Below are 21,634 nucleotides of genomic sequence, written 5' to 3'. Positions count from 1 at the left end.
CAGGGGTGTCCAAACTTTTTGCAAAGAGGGCCAAATTTGATAAAGTGAAGATGCCCGGGGGCCAATAGTTCCTTCTGACATTGTTTTAACCACAAAAGTTACATGAAAATACACACTGTTATAAAACAATTGTCATTGTCACAATTACCTTTATTTTTCAAATGACAGTGTAACTAAATATAAGCCACTCAGGCATATGTGAACAACTCTAAAAACACAATTCTGCCTTTCATTCAGTCAGATAACATTGAACAAACTATAGAATACCTTAAATTTCCATGAGTTAAATATCTTTTCCTCATTAACATTTTAAACAGGAGTTATAAGTAATGCAAAGTGGTATGTTATCATTAAACTTTAAAACAAGTGAATTTTGCCCTTGTCTTTTACAAGATCTTTCAGAAAGCAATAGTTTGTGTCACATCTACAGGTACATAACATCAACAGTTATAACCAAATCTTATTCAAGAGTTTAATAAAACAAGTGCCATAAGTCCAAGTGCATCAGTGTGTGTTAGGCTTTTCACTGTTAATAGTGACAGATGTTACCGTTCAGAACACCAAATTTCAGATTGATCAAGGAACAGATAACTTGCTGACACTAATGAGAAGGGTGATACTAAGATCTAGATTTCAGTAAAGAGACCAGGTCTGGCTTGAGGACAGTGGTTGAGATGCATAAAATGTCACGCAAGTGAGAGTCACTCATCCTTGACCTCAATCGGTTCTTGTTTAAGTTCATGACTGAGAATATTTGCTCACAAATATGTGGAGCCGAATAAGCTCAGCATTTTGTTAGCGAATGACCACATTTCTGGAAACCTGCTTTTGTCCAGCTGCCGGTAAAAGTCAACAAGAGAACTCATCGTCACACTGCAGCTCAATGAGCTGCAGCTGTGGAGGAGCATCATCAGGGTCCACGGAGAAGGGAGAAGAGAAAAGCAACATGTCCTTTTCAATAACTGCAAAGTCCCGAAAGCGTTTGTTAAATTCCACAGAAAGAGATGCGATAGCTGTTGCATAACTCTTCATTTGCACACCGATGTTGTCCTGTGGGAAACTGTCAATTACCTCTTTCAAAGCTGGGAAGTGCACGGTGCAGGGCTCTGTTTGGGACAAGTGTCTTTGGAATAGTTGCAGTTTGGTTCCAAAAGCCTTGATGTGAGCGTATAGCTGGCTCACCACTGCATCTTTTCCTTGAAGATTAACATTCAGCGCATTCAGATGCTTCATTATGCCAACCAAAAAAGCCAGATTTGCCAGCCATACAGGATCGGACAGTTCTTCCATTGGTTGTCCCTTCTCACCCAAAAAATTTCCAATTTCCTCTTTGAGAGAGAAAAATCGCTGCAGTGCGGACCCCCGACTTAGCCACCTCACATCGTTGTGATATATTACGTCACCGTATTCAGCCTGGATGTCACGCAAGAACTGCTGAAACTGTCGGTGGTATAGAGCTTTAGAGCGAATAGAATTGATTGCCTTTGCCACTGGTTTCATAACATCGTCAAATTTGAGATGTTTGGCGCAGAGAGCCTGCTGGTGAATGCTAAAGTGAAGTTTAATAGCGTTACCTGCTTCTTTGCTGACTTTATTGCAGATCAGTGTGGACAATCCACTTCGCTCACCAGCCAAGGCAGGTGCACCATCGGTAATGATCCCAGAAACTTTACTCCATATCATCAATAGCTTCACAAACAGAAACGAATAAATCTGTTCATCTGGTTTGCCCTTTAAGGCTTTTGAGGTCAAGCAGCTCCTCTGTCACGTTCATGTTGTCATCAACTCCTCTTAAAAAAATAAGTAGTTGTGCAGTGTCAGATGCATCCGTGCTTTCATCGCAGGCTAATTAGAAATAATCAAAAGCCACTCCCCTGTCCCCCAGTTGTCTGAATATCTGACGATATGTTCGCAGCACGGATGCAGAGCCAGATAGCATTAGAATTATGCTGCCACCATGTGGTGAAAGGAGGAATTACATCTTTAAAGTTTTATGATTTATTTATTCTGACAAAGCTAGCGAGCCATAAATAACACATTATAAGACCGAAGCTGCGGACTGTATGAAATCTGACCGCGGGCCGGACTTTGGACATGCCTGATGTAAGGGGTTGACCAGTGTGCAATTGCACCACAAGTCCACCAATCCCTGCCACGTGAGGGATGGCGCTTAGCACGCGAATCCTCATCAGCTGCCGCGTTCACTTGCAGTGGTGCACAAGCACAGTCAACAACAACTCTGCCAACCAGGCTCCAGCCTGCTTAGCTTCGTCAATAACACGATGTGCCCGACATCAATCTTAGAGGCGACGTTTTGGGCAACGGACATTGGCGTGGGCCTTCTTCGTGTTAAGGCCACACAATGTTGATGACGGATGTGGTGAGTGTATTTAGTTAATGTAGCAATTAGCTCGTCTCCTTCACAGGTCTAATAATAAAACACACACGGACACGATTTACGTGCTATGAAGAAGGGCCATTGCCCGAAACGTCGCCTTTTAAGGCAGATTATGTCGAGTTGGTCAAAGTGTTTTTTTACACATCCCATCAGCCACCACCGGGTCTTCTGTGAGTGCATCTCAGCAGCATTCTGGGCAAGCACTGCTCGTCTCGGCAGGGCTTGATGGAACCAATGCTGATGAACTGCCCAATGATAATAGGCCAGGACCCTCACACTGTTCGATCTGGAGTCCTAGTTTGACACAACCGACAGGACACAACACGAAGAGAATTTGCGTCGTGTTGAGAGCCGCTCAACTTCACCATTCAGAGCTTCAGGGTGGAGCGGTGGCGCAGCGGTTAGCGCACTTGCATCCCAAATTTGGATTTCCAGCCACGGCTCACATCATTGGCGCGCGATATCGAAAAACTATTCTGGGTACGCGCACCCGAACCCAACCCCCAACACGCAGCGTCAGCAAGCCGCAATGACCATCATGCTGGAGTGTGACGGAGCCTCATCCAGCAGTGGATAGAGCCGGGCTGTGTCGGAATGATGAACGCGGGGGAGGTGACGTCAGCGCGGCGCCCTCTGCTGTCGAGGGCGTCCCGGGCGATCTCAGACCAAACCCTCCTCCTCCACTCCCCCTCCACTCCTCCCCCTCCTCCTCCCCCTCCTCCTCCACTCCTCCCCCTCCTCCCCTTCCTCCCGCTCCTCACCCTCCTCCCCCTCCTCCTCCCCCTCCTCCTCCACTCCTCCCCCTCCTCCCCTTCCTCCCGCTCCTCACCCTCCTCCCCCTCCTGCTCCCCCTCCTGCTCCCCCTCCTCCCCCTCCTCCTCCCCCTCCTCCTCCTGCTCCCCCTCCTGCCCCTCCTCCTGCCCCTCCCCCTTCTCCTCCTCCCGCCCTCCCCCTTCTCCTCCTGCTCCTCACCCTCATCCCCCTCCTCCTGCCCCTCCTCCTCCTCCCGCTCCTCCTGCTCCTCACCCTCATCCCCCCGCTCGCCACGCTTGGCACGGCGAGCACAGGGAGGGTGACGCATGCGTGACACGTGTGTGGGCGCGTCCACCGAGGAGATGGAGCGGTGAGATCAATCGGTGCGAGGGTGCTGCGTGGATCGTCGTCGTCATCATCGTCGCATCGCGGCAGGGCGAGACATGGCGACGGCGGCTTGCGGAGGAATCCCTCCAGCGGTGGCTTGTCACTGGCTGATTAATTAATCACGTCATTGGCATCCTTCGGCAAATGACGCCGCGTTCATCGCCACCACCTCCACGCTCAACCCCAGCTGCTCCGGCACACAGCACGGGCGTGCAGACGCGGGGCAGCGCACCCACGCACTCATCTCACTCCTAGAACTCGCGATGTACATCTCCTGGTACATCCCATCAAGCACCTGATAATCTCATAATCCCTGATACATCTTAGACATTTCCCTGGTGCTTCTCGCGATACATCTCCTGGTCTGATCGATCCCATTCTCTCTCTGATACAGCTGATGCATCACCCTGGGGCGTCTCCGGATACGTCTGATCTCGTAATAATCTCCCCGATACATTTCGTGATACAACCTCCCGGCGAATACCCTGATGCAGCTGATACGTATCCCTGGTACATGTCGTGGTGCATCTCCTGACACATCCCCTCATAATCTCCTGATACATCCAATAGTCTCCATCTCTCTGATGCAGCTGATGAATCTTCACGATCCGTGCCCTGCGATATCTCCCTGATACATCTCTGGATACGTCTCGTTCCGGCTGGGGCCATGGCGAGCCGCGTGGCGCTCTCCGTGCTCTCTCTGCTGCCCGTGGTGTGCGGGGCAAGGAGGGCGGCACGGCGAGACCAGGTGAAGCAGGTGAGTGGAGGTGAGGAGTCGCGTGAGACCAGGTGAAGCAGGTGAGTGGAGGTGAGGAGTCGTGTGAGACCAGGTGAGGCAGGTGAGTGGAGGTGAGGAGTCGCGTGAGACCAGGTGAAGCAGGTGAGTGGAGGTGAGGAGTCGTGTGAGACCAGGTGAGGCAGGTGAGTGGAGGTGAGGAGTCGTGTGAGACCAGGTGAGGCAGGTGAGTGGAGGTGAGGAGTCGTGTGAGACCAGGTGAGGCAGGTGAGTGGAGGTGAGGAGTCGCGTGAGACCAGGTGAAGCAGGTGAGTGGAGGTGAGGAGTCGTGTGAGACCAGGTGAGGCAGGTGAGTGGAGGTGAGGAGTCGTGTGAGACTAGGTGAGGCAGGTGAGTGGAGGTGAGGAGTCGTGTGAGACCAGGTGAGGCAGGTGAGTGGAGGTGAGGAGTCGCGTGAGACCAGGTGAAGCAGGTGAGTGGAGGTGAGGAGTCGTGTGAGACCAGGTGAGGCAGGTGAGTGGAGGTGAGGAGTCGTGTGAGACCAGGTGAGGCAGGTGAGTGGAGGTGAGGAGTCGTGTGAGACCAGGTGAGGCAGGTGAGTGGAGGTGAGGAGTCGCGTGAGACCAGGTGAAGCAGGTGAGTGGAGGTGAGGAGTCGTGTGAGACCAGGTGAGGCAGGTGAGTGGAGGTGAGGAGTCGTGTGAGACCAGGTGAGGCAGGTGAGTGGAGGTGAGGAGTCGCGTGAGACCAGGTGAAGCAGGTGAGTGGAGGTGAGGAGTCGCGTGAGACCAGGTGAAGCAGGTGAGTGGAGGTGAGGAGTCGTGTGAGACCAGGTGAGGCAGGTGAGTGGAGGTGAGGAGTCGTGTGAGACCAGGTGAGGCAGGTGAGTGGAGGTGAGGAGTCGTGTGAGACCAGGTGAGGCAGGTGAGGGGAGGTGAGGAGTCGTGTGAGACCAGGTGAAGCAAGTGAGTGGAGGTGAGGAGTCGTGTGAGACCAGGTGAGGCAGGTGAGTGGAGGTGAGGAGTCGTGTGAGACCAGGTGAGGCAGGTGAGTGGAGGTGAGGAGTCGCGTGAGACGTTCACGTGAGACCAGGTGAGGCAGGTGAGTGGAGGTGAGGAGTCGTGTGAGACCAGGTGAGGCAGGTGAGTGGAGGTGAGGAGTCGCGTGAGACGTTCACGTGAGACCAGGTGAAGCAGGTGAGTGGAGGTGAGGAGTCGTGTGAGACCAGGTGAAGCAGGTGAGTGGAGGTGAGGAGTCGTGTGAGGGGTTCACGTGAGACCAGGTGAGGCAGGTGAGTGGAGGTGAGGAGTCGTGTGAGAGCTCCATGTGAGACCAGGTGAAGCAGGTTAGGTGAGGAGTCGTGATTTATAATTAGTTATTAATTAAACATAATTAGGATCCTGTACTCCTCTAGAATATTAACGTGTTGTCTTCGGTTCTGTTGCTCTGCTCACGGCAATAATATAGCGGGGCAACTGGCTGAACGCGATCATCCATGTGACAGATAAACAAACTCAATTACCCACCGTCACCCGAAAGAGCCCATCAACTGAATTTGTCAAGTAGGCAAATATGTTTTCTCCAGCAAAGCGGATGTTGAAAGGTCTAATTTTGACAATTCTATTCGACGTTTCACTCACAGCAGCTCTCTTCTCGCGAGAGCAGAGCTGCGGTTAACGCCTGATGACGCTGGAGTTAATCTCCAGCGAAATTTTGTTTACAATGGTTAGAACTTTGCTTTCGTTAAAAACCAAATCACGCGGCATATTGCCCACGTGACAACTTGATTTGATTGGCTCTGTCGGGTGGCGAAGGGTATCAGTGAACAAGCCACTTTAACTCGGGCGTGTAACCCAAAAATAATGAATTATGACTTCTAATATTGGTCACGAAAGGCTGTATAAAATAACTGAAGAGTCGTGTTTGAGATGATGGTGAGGTGAAACGAGGTGATGTTCTGTGTATCGCTCAGATCCCATGGATGGAATGTAGAGGTGGTTGCACAACATCACAAAACGCTTCAGCATGAAATATATTTGATGTTTCTTAACCAGTTCAACATCGGGCATTCCCAGTGAACCGTACGAGGCAACTTATTCCAATGTGCTCAATGTGTGCTGGACCCTAGTCCAGCTTCCTAAGTGGCTGAGTGGCACCACAGCCGATGGGTGTCATGTCCATTCGAATCTCTCGCAGAACAGCTCAACCCGTAATGTTAGAGAAGGCCCCACAGAAGTGGATACCACAGAACTACTGGTGAGGTCCCTTCAAGTAAATCTCTTACACACCCGCCCTACCATACGAGAATAATGGTTGTCACATGACAGTCAAGCTGATCATTCTAATTCTCAGAGTTGTAAAATTGGTCGAATTCAGTACGGAACCAACTTCAACGTCGTGGTTTTTTGTGCAGTTGTTGGTGACCGCACTGAGACCATCATCTCACTACACTTGAGAACCCGGTTTAATCACAGGCGGCTGCCTCGATTCGAACTCTGCTGTTTGTAACGACCCGGCGCATTCACCTCTGCGTGAGAACGCAGGCAGCGTGCGCGGTCGAGGAACCTGCGCACGGGTGGCTCGCAGCACGTGCGCCTCTGTGCAGCGGCGTGGCCCTGCTCGCCCTGCACTTTCTCTACCGGGTAAACGCCTCCTCGCTCACTTCCCGCTACCGTGTCCACCTACAGTAAGGGAAAAAAGTATTTGATCCCCTGCTGATTTTGTACGTTTGCCCACTGACAAAGAAATGATCAGTCTATAATTGTAATGGTAGGTTTATTCGAACAGTGAGAGACAAAATAACAACAACAAAATCCAGAAAAACGCATGTCAAAAATGTTATAAATTGATTTGCATTTTAATGAGGGAAATAAGTATTTGACCCCCTCTCAATCAGAAAGATTTCTGGTTCCCAGGTGTCTTTTATACAGGTAACAAGCTGAGATTAGGAGCACACTCTTAAAGGGAGTGCTCCTAATCTCAGCTTGTTACCTGTATAAAAGACACCTGTTCACAGAAACAATCAATCAATCAGATTCCAAACTCTCCACCATGGCCAAGACCAAAGAACTCTCCAAGAATGTCAGGGACAAGATTGTAGACCTACACAATGCTGGAATTGGCTACAAGACCATCGCCAAGCAGCTTAGTGAGAAGGTGACAACAGTTGGTGCGATTATTCGCAAATTGAAGAAACACAAAATAACTGTCAATGTCCCTCGTTGCAATGATCATGAGAACGGTGAGGAATCAGCCCAGAACTACACGGGAGGATCTTGTCAATGATCTCAAGGCAGCTGGGACCATAGTCACCAAGAAAACAGTTGGTAACACACTACGCCGTGAAGGACTGAAATCCTGCAACGCCCGCAAGGTCCCCCTGCTCAAGAAAGCACATATACATGCCCGTATGAAGTTTGCCAATGAATATCTGAATGATTCAGAGGACAACTGGGTGAAGGTGTTGTGGTCAGATGAGACTAAAATTGAGCTCTTTGGCATCAACTCAACTCGCTGTGTTTGGAGGAGGAGGAATGCTGCCTATGACCCCAAGAACACCATCCCCACTGTCAAACATGGAGGTGGAAACATTATGCTTTGGGGGTGTTTTTCTGCTAAGGGGACAGGACAACTTCACCGCATCAAAGGGACGATGGACGGGACCATGTACTGTCAAATCTTGGGTGAGAACCTCCTTCCCTCAGCCAGTGCATTGAAATTGGGTCGTGGATGGGTATTCCAGCATGACAATGACCCAAAACACACAGCCAAGGCAACAAAGGAGTGGCTCAAGAAGAAGCACATTAAGGTCCTGGAGTGGCCTAGCCAGTCTCCAGACCTTAATCCTATAGAAAATCTGTGGAGGGAGCTGAAGGTTCAAGTTGCCAAACGTCAGCCTCGAAACCTTAATGACTTGGAGAAGATCTGCAAAGAGGAGTGGGACAAAATCCCTCCTGAGATGTGTAGTGACATAAGAAGGGAGGGGCTGCTGGGGGCTCTGGGACCCTGGGTGGGCCAGGCGCTTAAGCCTCTTGGCGCCAGGCGCTGGGTTCCCAGGCGGGTCAGACGCTTAAGCCTCTTGGCGCCAGGCGTTGGGTTCCCAGGCGCTTAAGCCCCTTGGCGCCGCCAAAGGGGGGGGGCTGTGTGTGCTCTGTGGGATATCTGGGGGCGCACACGGCCCCACCCCTCGTTGGGGACTAGGCATAAAAGGGGAGCTCCCTGGACGATCAGGGCCAGTTGTTGCTCAAGACCCAAGACACAAGGCCAGCCATCTGAGGACCCTGGGACGCTGTGAGAGCCAGTGGTGGGACTCTGGAACTCCCGACTCTACGACCTTGTGAGGCCGCGTTCCAGAGTGTAGCCAGAGTAGTGTATCTAGGCTGTGTACCTAGGCTGTGTACCTGGGAGTTGTTACAGAGTATCAGGACTGTTGGACTGTTGGAGTGTTGGATTGTAATAAAGAAGTTACCTCTACAAGTGTCTCCGGAACCCGTTACACGTCAGCCTCGAAACCTTAATGACTTGGAGAAGATCTGCAAAGAGGAGTGGGACACAATCCCTCCTGAGATGTGTGCAAACCTGGTGGCCAACTACAAGAAACGTCTGACCTCTGTGATTGCCAACAACGGGTTTTTGTCACAAAGTACTAAGTCATGTTTTGCAGAGGGGTCAAATACTTATTTTCCTCATTAAAATGCAAATTAATTTATAACATTTTTTTAATGCGTTTTTCTGGATTTTTGTTGTTAGTCTGTCTCTCACTGTTCAAATAAACCTACCATTAAAATTATAGACTGATAATTTCTTTGTCAGTGGGCAAACGTACAAAATCAGCAGAGAATCAAATACTTTTTTCCCTCACTGGACATGCACGTGCAGTCTTTGTGTCAGTCCCCTGCTGGGGGAAGAATAATCACTTAGAATTGTGACGGGCTGCCACTGGCTCGGAGTTCACTCTCTCGCGAGGAGGGAGAACGACTTCGAGACGAGAGCAGGAGCCACAGACAAGCGGGGAGGCAGCAACGTGATGAGTCAGTGCCAACAATTGCCTCAGCTCTATAGTCCTCTATATATTAAGGTGTTATTGGCCAATTCATGAGTGTTTACACGTGGGAGGAAATCAGAATACCCAGAAAAAAACGCATACATCTGAGTGAGGGCGCAACACTGTATTCTATACAGATGGAGCAGGTGCAGTCTCTACAGATGGAGAATGTTGCTGTACTGCTTTTTCTGACAAGCCAGGGTATGGACACCTCAGTGCGCATGGGAAGGAGTTTCGCAGCGTTTGTGTGATCCACCACCCCTCGCTGCCTCCACAGTGCTGGATTACAGGCCACGTGCGTAGCCACCACTGCCGGTTATTTTACCGTACTTCACCACGCTGTTCAGTGTCGGTTAGTGAGAGCGAGGAGTGCAGATATGAGAACATGACAACACAATCATAGATTTTCCTGGACTGTCCAGAGGATGACATCTTAAATCTTGTCAATAACACTCTGGCCTTCACAAGAAACATATATAATAGGCGACGTTTTGGGAAATGGCCATGCTTCATATTATCTCTCTTTACGTGCTATGAAGAAGTGCCATTGCCTGCAAAGTGGCCCTTTCCTTTTAAGCCCACAGTGTTATTGACGTTTTGCATTTTCATGTTTTTCTCTTGTGCTTCTGCACCACTGCCAATGAAGCATAAGCATCACCAAATAGAGTAAAAACGTTCTACGTTTATCTTCGGCTGTTGCAGATGTGTCCTCACGACGTGCTGTCGGAGATGCTGGCTGTGTACTCCCTCGTTCTGGGCACTGTGGCCCTCCTGTACTCCATACGGTGGGTTTCCCGTGACCGCAATCATAATATTTTGACACACAGGAGTGAGGTGGCCAGGTGGCTCAGAGATTATCCAATACGAACAACACTTTGGTGCTGTAGTTTTGTTAGTATTGGGGAATTGTGCCATTAAATACCAGCCACATTACTAAAACGCTTTTTCGGGCATTTTAATGCGAAATCCAAAGGATGATGGACTTTTGCAAAGTTGCGGACGCGTTTTTCCATGACAGCTGCCCATATGCTTCTGTACTGCAAATTCAATACACCCAAGGACAAGCACGTTGGAAAGCGTTACAGAATCCATACTTACACATTATTTTTGTGGTTTAATGTTCACGTTGCGTGCAACATAAAAAAGGACATCGAGAGATAGAACTACGAAGTTGCACTTTTTGCAATGGCAAGCGCGTTCAACGTGAAACACACAACTATGAATCCGCTAGTACAGCCGAGTGGTTAACTTTTGAAAGTGTACAATATGAATATGATGGACGATCAGTGTCACTTTGACAAGATGCAACAATGTTCCCGTCTCACACGATTGTTTAGGCCGACTGCACTCGCGATGCTTCCCGAAGGGTTCCCCAATACGTGGTACCAGGTGACGCTTAACCAAGGCTTAGGGACGGCAAGGAGAGGTGAGCTACTGGTAAATAAATGTAGCCTCATTACATCCTTCTCTCGTGATGTTTGCAGTCGCTTCGATGAGAATGTGGCTATGATTACGAAACTGCGAATGTAGCAGACGCGGTTAATGGCGAGGGGCGCATTAATGTGTGTTTTCCCGCTGGCGGGTATTGGAGAGCCCCCTTTGGCCCTCGGTAAGCAAACGATTGTCCACCCCTCCCATAGCTGCTGCAGATTATTTGCAATCCACCAACCTCGTTCATTCATCGTCTTAAGAATCAGGCGAGAGGCCACTGAGACCGAACGTCCGTCTTGCGATGGAGACCCGGGCAAATGTAAGCTGTCCATATACGTGGGCGTGCACTCAGTCTGTGACAACCTCTTGCCGGGTTTTATGTTACCCTCCAGAGATATGGAGCATGAGGTTTGACCGGAGAGACCTGCTGAGCTTGGCAGCGAGCCTGTCTGTGGGCCTGTGCTACTTCGTCACCAAGGTGGTGCACCCGGCCCCGCGGCACCTAACTCCACTCGCTCAAGAGCAAGCCCTCTCTTTTGGCCGTAGATGTTCACCGATTGTTGTTGTTGGCATGAATGGATTATATTTTACCCGGAGTGCCCGTGAGATGGAACATCTCGTTTGCACGGGTGCCTTAACCTAACCGAATACAAGATATATATTAGAACACGATCACATCTCGTATATTTAGTCTACCTTACCTGGCTCCATCACCGATGACCAAATCACTCGGAAGCGAAGCAGGTTTTAGCCTGGACAGTGCATGGATCGGCAACCCCTACGCAGAAACAGGTTGTCATATAGGGCTAGTGGGGCTACGTGGAGGGCAGTAGAAGCCGGTGAAGCAACATTCATTGTTGTACTGTACTTCCATGCCCCCAGGTTTACGCTCCCCAACCTTCACCAACGCGCACTGGCCAGCATGGTGAAGTATGTCCAAATAAAGTCCACAACCGACACAAAGTGTTGGAAAAGCCCTCATCCGGCAGTGGATTGAGAGGGCTGCACACGTCCGTGCAGGCGGTAGCCTCGGCCCTGGTGTGACGATGAGGCAGTGAGCGTGCCGCGCGTGCTGCGTGTGACCCAGCACTGGGCCGCGGGCGATGTCCTGGCTGTGTCCCTGGCGCTGCGCGGGGTGGAGTTGCTGCCGCTGTGCTCCATCCCTGCGGCGTGCCTACTCTTCGCATGTCTCTGTCTACATGACATCACGTGGGTAAGCCTGGGGATGATTACTACATTCTCCTCGGCGGCCGAGCATTGCTGAGATCATTGGTTAGAATCCAGGTTTTGGCCGTTGTCTGTGAGTAGAGCACGCGCAGTCAGCAATTTGACTATAATGTAACTCTGGGAATAAAAATGTATGTTTGACTATCATGAGATGAGCATGACTGTCATATGGCAGTCATGGAGCTGGGGTCACTTGCAGTGCGGATCTCGGTTCAAAGTAGCTCTGTGATATCTGCTTCCATGGGTCATTTTCTAGCAGAAGTGTCTCACTGCTCTGTGAGAGATCCGAGTGGATTCTTCATCTCAAATTGGTGAAAAGTAAAAAAATAAAACAGGGATAGTTACCGGGATGGTAAAAACGAAAAGGGCAGTGGATCGTATCAGTGGAAGGGAATTTGTGGTGCAAGGATTCCTTGCCCCATGTGTGGAGGAAGGACAAACCTTTGCCACTCCGTGCACCACGCAAAACGAACTACAGCTGAACCAAAACACACGAGCACTTGATGGCACCTTCACTGCACAACAACCTATATTTTATAACACTACTCTGCTCAGCAACATAGTAATTTAAACACTGCCTACCGTAATTAACGAATAACCTTAATTGCAGCTGAAAGGAATCGTCAAACGAGGCGAGACTGAACAACCACTTCACAAAATCATGCTCAAGGTTGGAAGCGTTAACGGAAGTAAGAGCGGAGCGATGCGCGGTATGCGCCGCTGCTGACCAGCAGCAGCAGTAACCGAGCTGAATACGCACAACAAATACGTGCTTTTATTACATTCGTGAGAGTGATGGTTTTGTTAAATAAAGAAAAATTAGCTGAAAGCTCTCTTGAAGGTTGAGACGTGATGAACCTTTGAGGTCCTCGTTAGAGATGGTGAAACGCCGTTGTGTGTTTTTTTATGGCAGTGTCAGGAACTGAGTGGACTTGAAGGGAACATTCCGATCGCCCGTAAGTAGAGCACGCACAGTCAGCAAGTTACGCTTTTGAACAGATCTTTGTTTCATTTGCCATCTCAAGCAACCGTAGTTATATTTATTTAAGCTACAGTGTTATGTTGCACCGTGTGTGGGGAAATTTACCTTGCTGTCATTCGAATAGGATTCTCACATATATTTGGTTGGGCCACACATTACCACGTAGACTCCTTAGCCCTCTCAAATAGTCACAAGACAACGTGCGTGTCGAGCAATTGTAAATAGGCCCTTGAAGTGATAGGAGCGACTGGGCAGGCATAACGTACTTTACAGGCACATCACTCACCATAGTCCCTAAACCTGGTGGCCTTGCGTGGTTGGTATGGGCCCTGGTAGATAGAATTAAATGGGGCCCTCCGCCTGTAGGCTGGCGCCTGGTCCCCCCGGGCCTGCGAGACCCCCCCCCCCCCAGTGCAGTTGCACCACCCGCACGCTCAATAGCTATGCCACTGTCCAGAGACCCATGTGATGCTGCTCGTCTTACTAACATTTCCAAAGGGTGCATTCGGCCGTGTCTCTCCAAGATCGGTGCTCACAGGTTGAGCACATCGATGTTGTTTCGCATACCCCGGCGTGTGCGATGATGTTGTACGGGTGAAATCGCTCGATGACGCGCTCGCTCACTCGCTGGCTCGGTCCAAACTGTTGCCCGCAGTGGTTTTCCCCAAAGCATTATTTGGAGATGGCGTGGACGTGTCGCCGTTCGTGGTAGTGCCACTGGACACTGTCGTCATTCCGGGTGAGGCTATCCACCAACGCTATTCATTTCACAGCTTTCATTTTTTTTTTTATTTAAAACAGTCTATGTAACTTGTTTAGTGAATGCTGAGTTTAACACGTAGGCTTTCGCGACCAATATCCATAACGGAGGTTTATTTGGGTTAGATCACGTAAATATAAATGTGTCATTATACCCGCCACCACCTGACTTTAACACACCGGTGTGTTGGAGAATAAACCCACAACATTTATCATTCGAGTATGACGTTTCGCTGGTAATTATATTTATGCCATGTAACCCAAAAATCCTCTTATGGACGAGTGGATGCTGTTACATGTGCCTGCATAGTTAGAGCAACAGATGCATAGCATAAAAAAGTCCTCAGAAAATATCAGCAGTAAAACGTACCTCTTAAATGTTTCTCTTGTGTTTTTCTGGTTGTGAAGCTGAATGCAGCATGAATAACAAAAGCATGCCCATGGCTCTCTCCCATTGTACAGGGATATTCATAGCATTTTTGCTGAAATTTGACATAAGGTAAGGTTAATTTTCACTCAATATAAATTTGATCGCCTCATTCCACGTGTTGCTTTATACATTTAGGAGGCAATGTTTGTGCATTGAACAATGAAGTATTATCTTCTTTCTAACACATTGAAGTAAAACATGAATAAGCCACCGTTACACAAACTTGTAAATTAGGACACAATGCTGGTATTTTCTTTCTTTGTTTCGTATTTACCCCCAATATTAATCCTGATCATGCAATTCGCGTCATTGTTGAGATGGAGAATAAATTCAGATCTCTCACAAAAGTGCATCCCTTAGTGTTGGAGAACAGCCCGTGGAAGCAGATATCACAAAGCTCCATCGGAGATCCCTTACAGTGCCCTCCACACAGTAGAGGGCAGCACTGTCTCATTCGCTGAACAATAAGGGAGGGACGTCCCATCACGGCATGTTTTAATTCTCAGAGCTAGAATTTAGCCAAATTAGATGTGTGAACCACATTCACATATTTCGGTTACTTTGTGTAGTGGTAGGTGACTAGTTTGAGACCACAAACTAACTGCGCTTGAGAAGCAAGTTTAATTTCAGGATTTTAACCGAGGATCACAGTGTCAGCAGCTCAGCACTCTGACCTCTGAGCTACTGAGCCCTCTCCGGGCTTGTGTTTCCTTAAACATGTGTTCATCCTATCGATGGGATGACTCTTACCAGTCAGCTCCACCACTTCACAGATCTAACCCTTCCCACACTAGCCCTGGCCCTTCCTCCATAGGCAAATTCTTTTGTCAAGGCGCTCTTCTTCCCCCCTCCAACCCAGCTTAAATATATGCTCCAAGCTTGGTGGTGTTTCATTATTCACCTGAGGACGGATGCTTGCGTTGTGGCCGAAACATCGTGAGAATTATTTTATTATGTTTTATTTTTATTATTTTATTACTTCCCTTCTACGTGACTTTACCGAAAGAACCAAGAAGAACGATCAAGCAAGTTAAGGATTATCTAAAATAAAGGGTTTTTTTGGGTTGGATCACGTAAATATTTGTCGTTAACCACCATCACTCGAAACAGCCAATTAGTAAGGTTTGTCACGTAAACAAAACGTGCCAATTGATTCCTACTTTAAGACACCAGTGTATTGGAGAGTAAACCCACAACATTTACCATTTGATTACGACGTTTCGCTGGTAATTATATTTATTCCATGTAACCCAAAAAATCTTAATTATGAATAATATTGGTTGCGAAAGCCTGCGTGTTAAATCGACTAACCTTTGTAGGGATTTTCATTGATTATGATATTGAAACGTGTCGCCATGTTTCTGCCATGGATAATGAATCACTCCACTGCTGGATTAGGGCCTCCCCACACTGTGGGCTGTGTGAGTTGTTTGACCATACTTTAACAGGTTGCTCAGCATGGGTTGGTGGAGGGAGATCTCATGACCGTTTCAGATATCACTCGCCGCCTGTGGCCGAGAATCAAACTCGGTCACCGGATTCGTAATAATGTTTTTTTTGTTATAATCGCGTCGTCGTTCATGCAAATTGCATCTCTCACAATCCCTGAGGAACCACACATAATCGGGAAGTCATTCACGCAGTGAGTCAGCGCCAACAATTGCCCAAGCTCTGCAGTCCTCTATATATTAAACTATTTTCAGCCAATTCTTCAGCATTTCTGCAAGTGGGTGGAAACGTGGTAGGGGGCAACACTATCCCATACAGTTGGAACAGATTGAGTCCACACTTTGTTGTTACTCATTCTCCTGGCGAGAGCAGGGTATGGCACTTCCTGGATGCCCACGGGAATGGCGTTTCACGACATTTGTATGGTGATCCACCGAACCTCGCTGCCTCCACAGTGCTGGATTACAGGCCACGTGCATAGCCACCATCGCCCACTAATACGTTGATAAAGATCATGTTCTCTTATCTACTACTCTCAAACTAGTTGCCTTTATCTGTGGCTACTTTGTATTATTTTCCAAGGGCTTACGCTTAGTCATTGAGGTAACAAAGTTGTCACATGAATTGCTTAAGTATCTTCAATCGAAGGTCTTGCTTCAATGACATTGTTGCATCTCGTATGCATTACACATCGCCACCTTGACTCGGTTTACTCTTTTATAAAAGCAGTGGTACCCGGATGTGCATAACATGTCTTTCTCTACTCTGAACAGCATTGAGAGGAATAGTCGCGTTTACTTCTACACGGGACTCACATCATATGCTGCGGGACTCTGTCTCACGGCGGTGTTGGAACAGTATGCTCTGGTACGCAAGGCCCTTTGAACCGATGTCCACACGTCGCTAAGTTCAGCTATATACTGCTTTACTTGAAGTTGGATTCGACAGAGTCCACGTGTTTTAAGCAGTGAGGGCCAAACCCAGAAGGTGTCCTGTTCATCCCCAGCGAGCCTTAGCCCCACATGTTCCATCTCCATTCCAACTAATGCTGCACTGAGACCCATAAACTAACATATATACCCCACAGACTGGCACAGAGTCCGACATTCTCCCTTGGAGACCGGCGGACTCGCTCAGAGACCCACGGACTCGCACAGAGGCCCGCAGACTCGCACAGACACCCCATGGTTGGTGGATCCAAAGCTTCTGGGGACGGCCATAATTTGGGTGCGTCGGTCATGGTGGAAGGTTGACCGTACTTCACCATGCTGGTCAGTGCGGGTTGGTGAAGGGAACATGTTTTGTCTTGCCTCTCCATAGGAATATGGAATTTCCACCACTGGCGCAGGGCTGTAAATAGAAGATGAGCACCAATGCCTCTATGTTGGTTTGAGCAGAAGATCCAATCTGAATGTTTTATTGACTGTGTGTCGGTGTGTGTGGGGAGCGGTAGTGTCGCGGTTAATGTGCTGGGCTACAAACCGGGCCACCAGTGACGAATATTTGAACCGGTTTTGGGCCTCCCCGAGGTCGACTCAGCCTCAAATGAGTACCTGGTGCAGTGTGTAAACATCGCCACTCGGGAGACAAAGGCGGCCGGGCGTGGTGTTGGCCACTCATCCCCTCGTGTGCCATGTCGGCCTTCATAGGTGCTCGCTAGCAGCACTTGTCCCAATAATCTGTTAAGGCTATACGGGGGATTTTTGTCTTTTGTGCACCCAATATCTATTTTAAGCCATCTCTATTTGTGCTGGACGTACATCACAAAGTGATGGGAAACTGATATTGCAATAATCGCCACGTCGTGAAATGTAATATTGTATCGTGGAAAATGGTATCAAAGCCGCCCGAGTGTGATCGATGAGGTCCGCCACCAAAGGAGTTTGCTGGTCCTGTTTGTCGCTAAGTGAGGAGCAAGTCCCACACGCTGCTGGACGGCGCTGCCTGCTTTACCCCTAAATGGGTCTGAATTGCCTGGCATGATTCGTAATTGAACCTGCGGCTTCTGTATTTGCAGCCAATGTTTCCTTATCTGGCTCCAGTCTACCTTGGGCTGCCACTGCTGGTGGCCGCGTACAGGGCGGAGCTCACGGAAATGTTCTGGTGAGGCCGCGTCAGCATTGCACTCTGTTTCACTGTGTGAATGTCATGCTTATACAGGGTGCTTCAAAACAATTTTAACACTTCTGAGAATTTGCAACAATACCACAATAAATGTGCCTCAGGACTCTATAGAGACCATCTGGAGAAGATTCCAGGCAAGTGTTGACAATGATGGCGAACAAGTGGAGACTCTTTGACTTTTGGAAACTGTTAACATACATTTGTTATCATGTTACATGATAACATTAAAAAGGATAGTCCCATATAAGTGTACATTTTTTAAAGCATCCTGTATATTGAGTTGTATTGCAGTGTATTCATCATTTGTGTAAACTTTAAAAAAATGAATTGGACAAATATCCCAATGTATTACAGTATGTGTGTATGTTAGACTTCTTTTGCACCGTACGTAGCCAATTGTGATAATCGGTGGTGCGGGAAAAGGACAACAAACTATACAAAAAAAGCAGTTCTAAACAAATACTTTTCATTTGAGATAATTTGAAAGTGCAAAGCTCCAGTGGCTTCCTAATATCCGAAGGAAGAGCATTCCAGACGGCCACAGAAGCGCATCTGAAAGTGTGTGATTGATTCCTTGTTCAATGGCTAGCCAAAGCAGAATTAAGTTATTGTTCTGAGTACATGCAGCAGCAGATAGTCTGTATTTGTATTGACATTGAGAGCTGGGGCAATGAAAAGGATATGAGAGAGCTGAGACTTTAAGTTAAATGTTATACGCTACCCGCAAGGTCGTTCATATTCTTAGTTAAAATAAAAACCACGCGGAATGTAACCCATGCTGGTGAAACATCCCAATGATGAAGAATTACGTCCAAATTACTCATTGAGATTACACACAGCAGGAACATCACCTTTCCTACTGCTAAAACTTGGCAGGAGCCTCCAGAAAGAGATTCAGTCCTGGCGAAACAAGCTGAATGATAATACCAACAAATATCGTGCGTGATGGCTCATGTTGATGTCACTGCACAGGTGCATGACTGCGACTTCACACAGCAACATCAGTCGGATACTTGTGATACCAAATGAGCATGTGTGTGATTTGTGTGTGCCGTGTGTGTCTGTGTTGTATGGTGTCATGTGTGTATATTGTGTGTATGTGTCGTATATGGGTTGTGTGTGTCGTGTGTGTGCATCGGAGCAGCTTTGTGTCGGCGGTGGAGCGGTCTCCCCACACTCCGCAGGCGAGCGAGCTGCCTTTAATGCCTGGCTACCCAGCAGCACTTGGGGCCTTCATGAGCTGCAAACCCAGGCTCTATCACATAGCAGACCCTAGCTCGGTGTGATCTTTCACCTCCACCCTATTGTCGTTTGAACGGTGGGATCCTGCCATACATCTTTCCGTGGATCATTCTTATTATTTTAACATGGATTCATGAGCTCAATATGCTGTCTCAGTGTAATGGTCAGCACGCTAGGGATCACCACTTGGATTAGTTCTCGCAGCGCGACATCCAAAACAAAGGTCAAGTTTATAAATCCCCTCCCCCCGCCCGCCTCTGGCCACCCAGCAGTAGTGTGTAGCCCCTATGATGCGAGATGAGTTGCCCAAAGCCATTTCACCGATACCCCAGCGGCCTATTCAGTGCTACGAGGCCAGCATCAGCGGGCGGGTTGTGGGTTCCTGCTGTGGGTGGAGTGGCGAGTCTGGGCTGGGGAACTGAACAAGTTACTGGGGCATTTCAGTGGTGAAATGGCCTTGGGCCACTCATCTTGCTGTGGATGGAACAGCGTGTCTGGGATGTTGTCAGGAAAAAATCTCAGGGGCACGTGTTGGTTTTGTTGTGACAAAGATGTTAAACACATTGCCAATGTCGCTTGGAATGTAGACTTAACATTTTAACAATTATAATCATCTTTCCTTAACTATACTCTTTAATTTCATTTGTTTAGTGAAGTCTATAAGCCGTAATGTTTTGCCTGTTCTGACATTCGCCAAAATATGGTTGGAAAAAGAGGACAGCATGCACATTAATCGCAGGAAGATGACGCGTGGACTGGCAGGGATTAAAGGTCTCGTGATTGGTGGTCTAAACGTCTGGAGATGGAATCACTGTGCGGTTGGAAAAGCCTCTTCTTGGTGAGATCTTTCCCTGCCCATGACTGTGTAGATGTTAACAGTCGGTCCACGTGAAAATGTGGAAGCAGTGGTGGGGTCGTGCGGTGGTGCCGGGTGGTGGGGGAGGTGCCTCCCGGCCCGAGAGGGCCGAGTGCCTGCGGCGAGTTTGAGTCGAATGCGATTAAAATGGTGTGGGCAGAGATAGAAGAATATTGAAGGCAACATCCTGTGGTAGTTAGCACAGGCGAAATGCGAGTTATTAAAAAAGGACACTTCGTGAAAGTTCAGTATTGGCCTGGAAGTTGAATAGCAATGCATCACTGCTTAGTGAGTTTATCGTTCTGCAGATGTCAATGCCGGGAATAGATTTGTTTATAAAGTGCAATGTTAATTTCATTGTACAAGTATATCTATGCGTGTGCATTTAGATGGAAAATAGTGCATATACATTAAATGGTGTTTTGATGAATGGTCTCTTGTTATGGCGAGCCCGTGTGTGTATTACCTGTAAATATAATGGATAAACACTTTCCTTTCTTTTTACTTGTAAATAAAGTCCCTTAATTTTTTTGTTCTGTTTTATGATCCAGTCATTGAATATTCATATTCTTGGTTCTTTCGGTAAAGTCACGTAGAAGGGAAATAATAAAATAATAAAAAGAAAACATAATAAGATAAAATTCTCACGACTTTTCGGCCACAACGCAAGGACGGCTGCTTGCTTTGTGGCCGAAACGTCGTGAGAATTTTATTGTTTTATTTTTTTATTATTTTTTTATTTCCCTTCTACGTGACTTTACCGAAAGAACCAAGAATATGAATCCATGCAGTCACGAAAGCTTGAAATCGAAATTCAGTCATTGAATGTTTAAAGCCTGCAATGCTTTTTTCATATTGAAGCTCATCGGTAACGTCAGGCATACCAACAGAACCTGCTCGTTTAGCCGACGATTTTGACGTTGCTAGTAAATGCATGGTCAGTGTGTTTGCACTGACAGCCCCTGGTGTAGAGGGGGGTCAGTACGAATCGCGAAAGTGACAAGCAAACAGGAAACGAGGTGAGACCACAAATAAAACTATGAAGAAAGGAGTGGTATGAGAAATGGTGACATTCCAGCAAGAGACAATACATGTGACTTTGTTAATAAGTAGGAACATTTTTTTTTCATTTTGCCTTCTTGGTGTCAAGTGCAGACTCCAACTGTTTTTTTTTTGTCCCCCTGGCCTTTATGTGCTATGAAGAAGGGTCATTGCCTCAAATAAGATTTTTTTTTCTCTTAAGGCCACTGCAAGGGAGGTGTTGGTCTCCCCATTCTATACCACCACATCCACTCGCACGGTCTTTCCAGCGCTCATCCTGGACGAAATACGGAGACCAAGCTCAGCTGAAAGAAACCTCTCTTTCCGAACACCAAAACCGCAATAAGCAACTTTGTTGAGTGTCAGTGGGGAATTCCTCATCCTAAATGGCAAGGTGTGCATCACAGCAACGGTCCACCAAGTTCCAGTCGCAGGTCCTCGTGGATCCTCGCTCTGAAGAACACGAGCTGCCTGAATGCAGCACGAGCCGAACAGGCCCAGGGTGCAGGGGCAAGGCTCGTGCACAAAGGGGCCTGAGTGCACGATGGCTGTGAACTCCACAGGGGAAGGTGACAGATGCAGTCTATAACATAGGCTTTCGCGACCAATATTATCCATAATAGTTGTTTTTTGTTTAGAACTTTAGATAATGGAAATATTTAAATGTGTCAATAAACTCTCCCCCACCCGACATAGCCAATTAGTAAGGGTTGTCACGTAAATAGAGCATGTCAATAACTTACTAATTCAGTTCACCGCTGTGTTGGAGATTAAAC

At 48.0% G+C, this 21,634-nt stretch overlaps 1 protein-coding gene across 6 annotated transcripts; it reads left to right on the top strand.

The window, feature by feature from the left end:
* The first annotated feature begins 3,389 nt into the window (after positions 1-3,389).
* Positions 3,390-20,323, top strand: LOC133353269 (minor histocompatibility antigen H13-like). 6 transcript variants are annotated; one of them, XM_061569371.1, is made up of 15 exons: positions 3,390-3,521; positions 4,129-4,295; positions 6,817-6,915; positions 10,020-10,102; positions 10,655-10,743; positions 11,141-11,226; positions 11,631-11,678; positions 11,836-11,961; positions 12,586-12,645; positions 12,889-12,931; positions 13,613-13,696; positions 14,179-14,215; positions 16,369-16,462; positions 17,613-17,698; positions 18,864-20,323. In XM_061569371.1, exons 2-15 carry the CDS (start codon positions 4,206-4,208, stop codon positions 19,003-19,005), a joined length of 1,167 nt encoding a protein of 388 aa, XP_061425355.1. In that variant the 5' UTR covers positions 3,390-3,521; positions 4,129-4,205; the 3' UTR covers positions 19,006-20,323. The 6 variants fall into 6 exon arrangements, with proteins under 6 accessions (XP_061425355.1, XP_061425360.1, XP_061425356.1 ...); XM_061569370.1 differs by having other exon boundaries at positions 3,439-3,534; XM_061569372.1 differs by lacking the exon at positions 11,631-11,678 and having other exon boundaries at positions 3,421-4,295.
* The last annotated feature ends 1,311 nt before the right edge of the window (positions 20,324-21,634 follow it).

The sequence above is a fragment of the Lethenteron reissneri genome, chromosome 43 (genome assembly GCF_015708825.2).
Source record: "Lethenteron reissneri isolate LAM-NWPU_2019-01 chromosome 43, ASM1570882v1, whole genome shotgun sequence".
Lineage (NCBI taxonomy): Eukaryota > Metazoa > Chordata > Hyperoartia > Petromyzontiformes > Petromyzontidae > Lethenteron > Lethenteron reissneri.
This window is presented reverse-complemented; position numbering and strand designations above follow the sequence as displayed.

Coding starts and splice junctions, on each gene's coding strand:
- LOC133353269 (XM_061569371.1), top strand. CDS start 4,206: ATGGCGAGCCGCGTGGCGCTCTCCGTGCTCTCTCTGCTGCCCGTGGTG. Junction 12,646..12,888: donor TTCACAAAATCATGCTCAAG/GTTGGAAGCGTT, acceptor TTTTTATGGCAG/TGTCAGGAACTGAGTGGACT. Junction 12,932..13,612: donor AGGGAACATTCCGATCGCCC/GTAAGTAGAGCA, acceptor TGTTGCCCGCAG/TGGTTTTCCCCAAAGCATTA.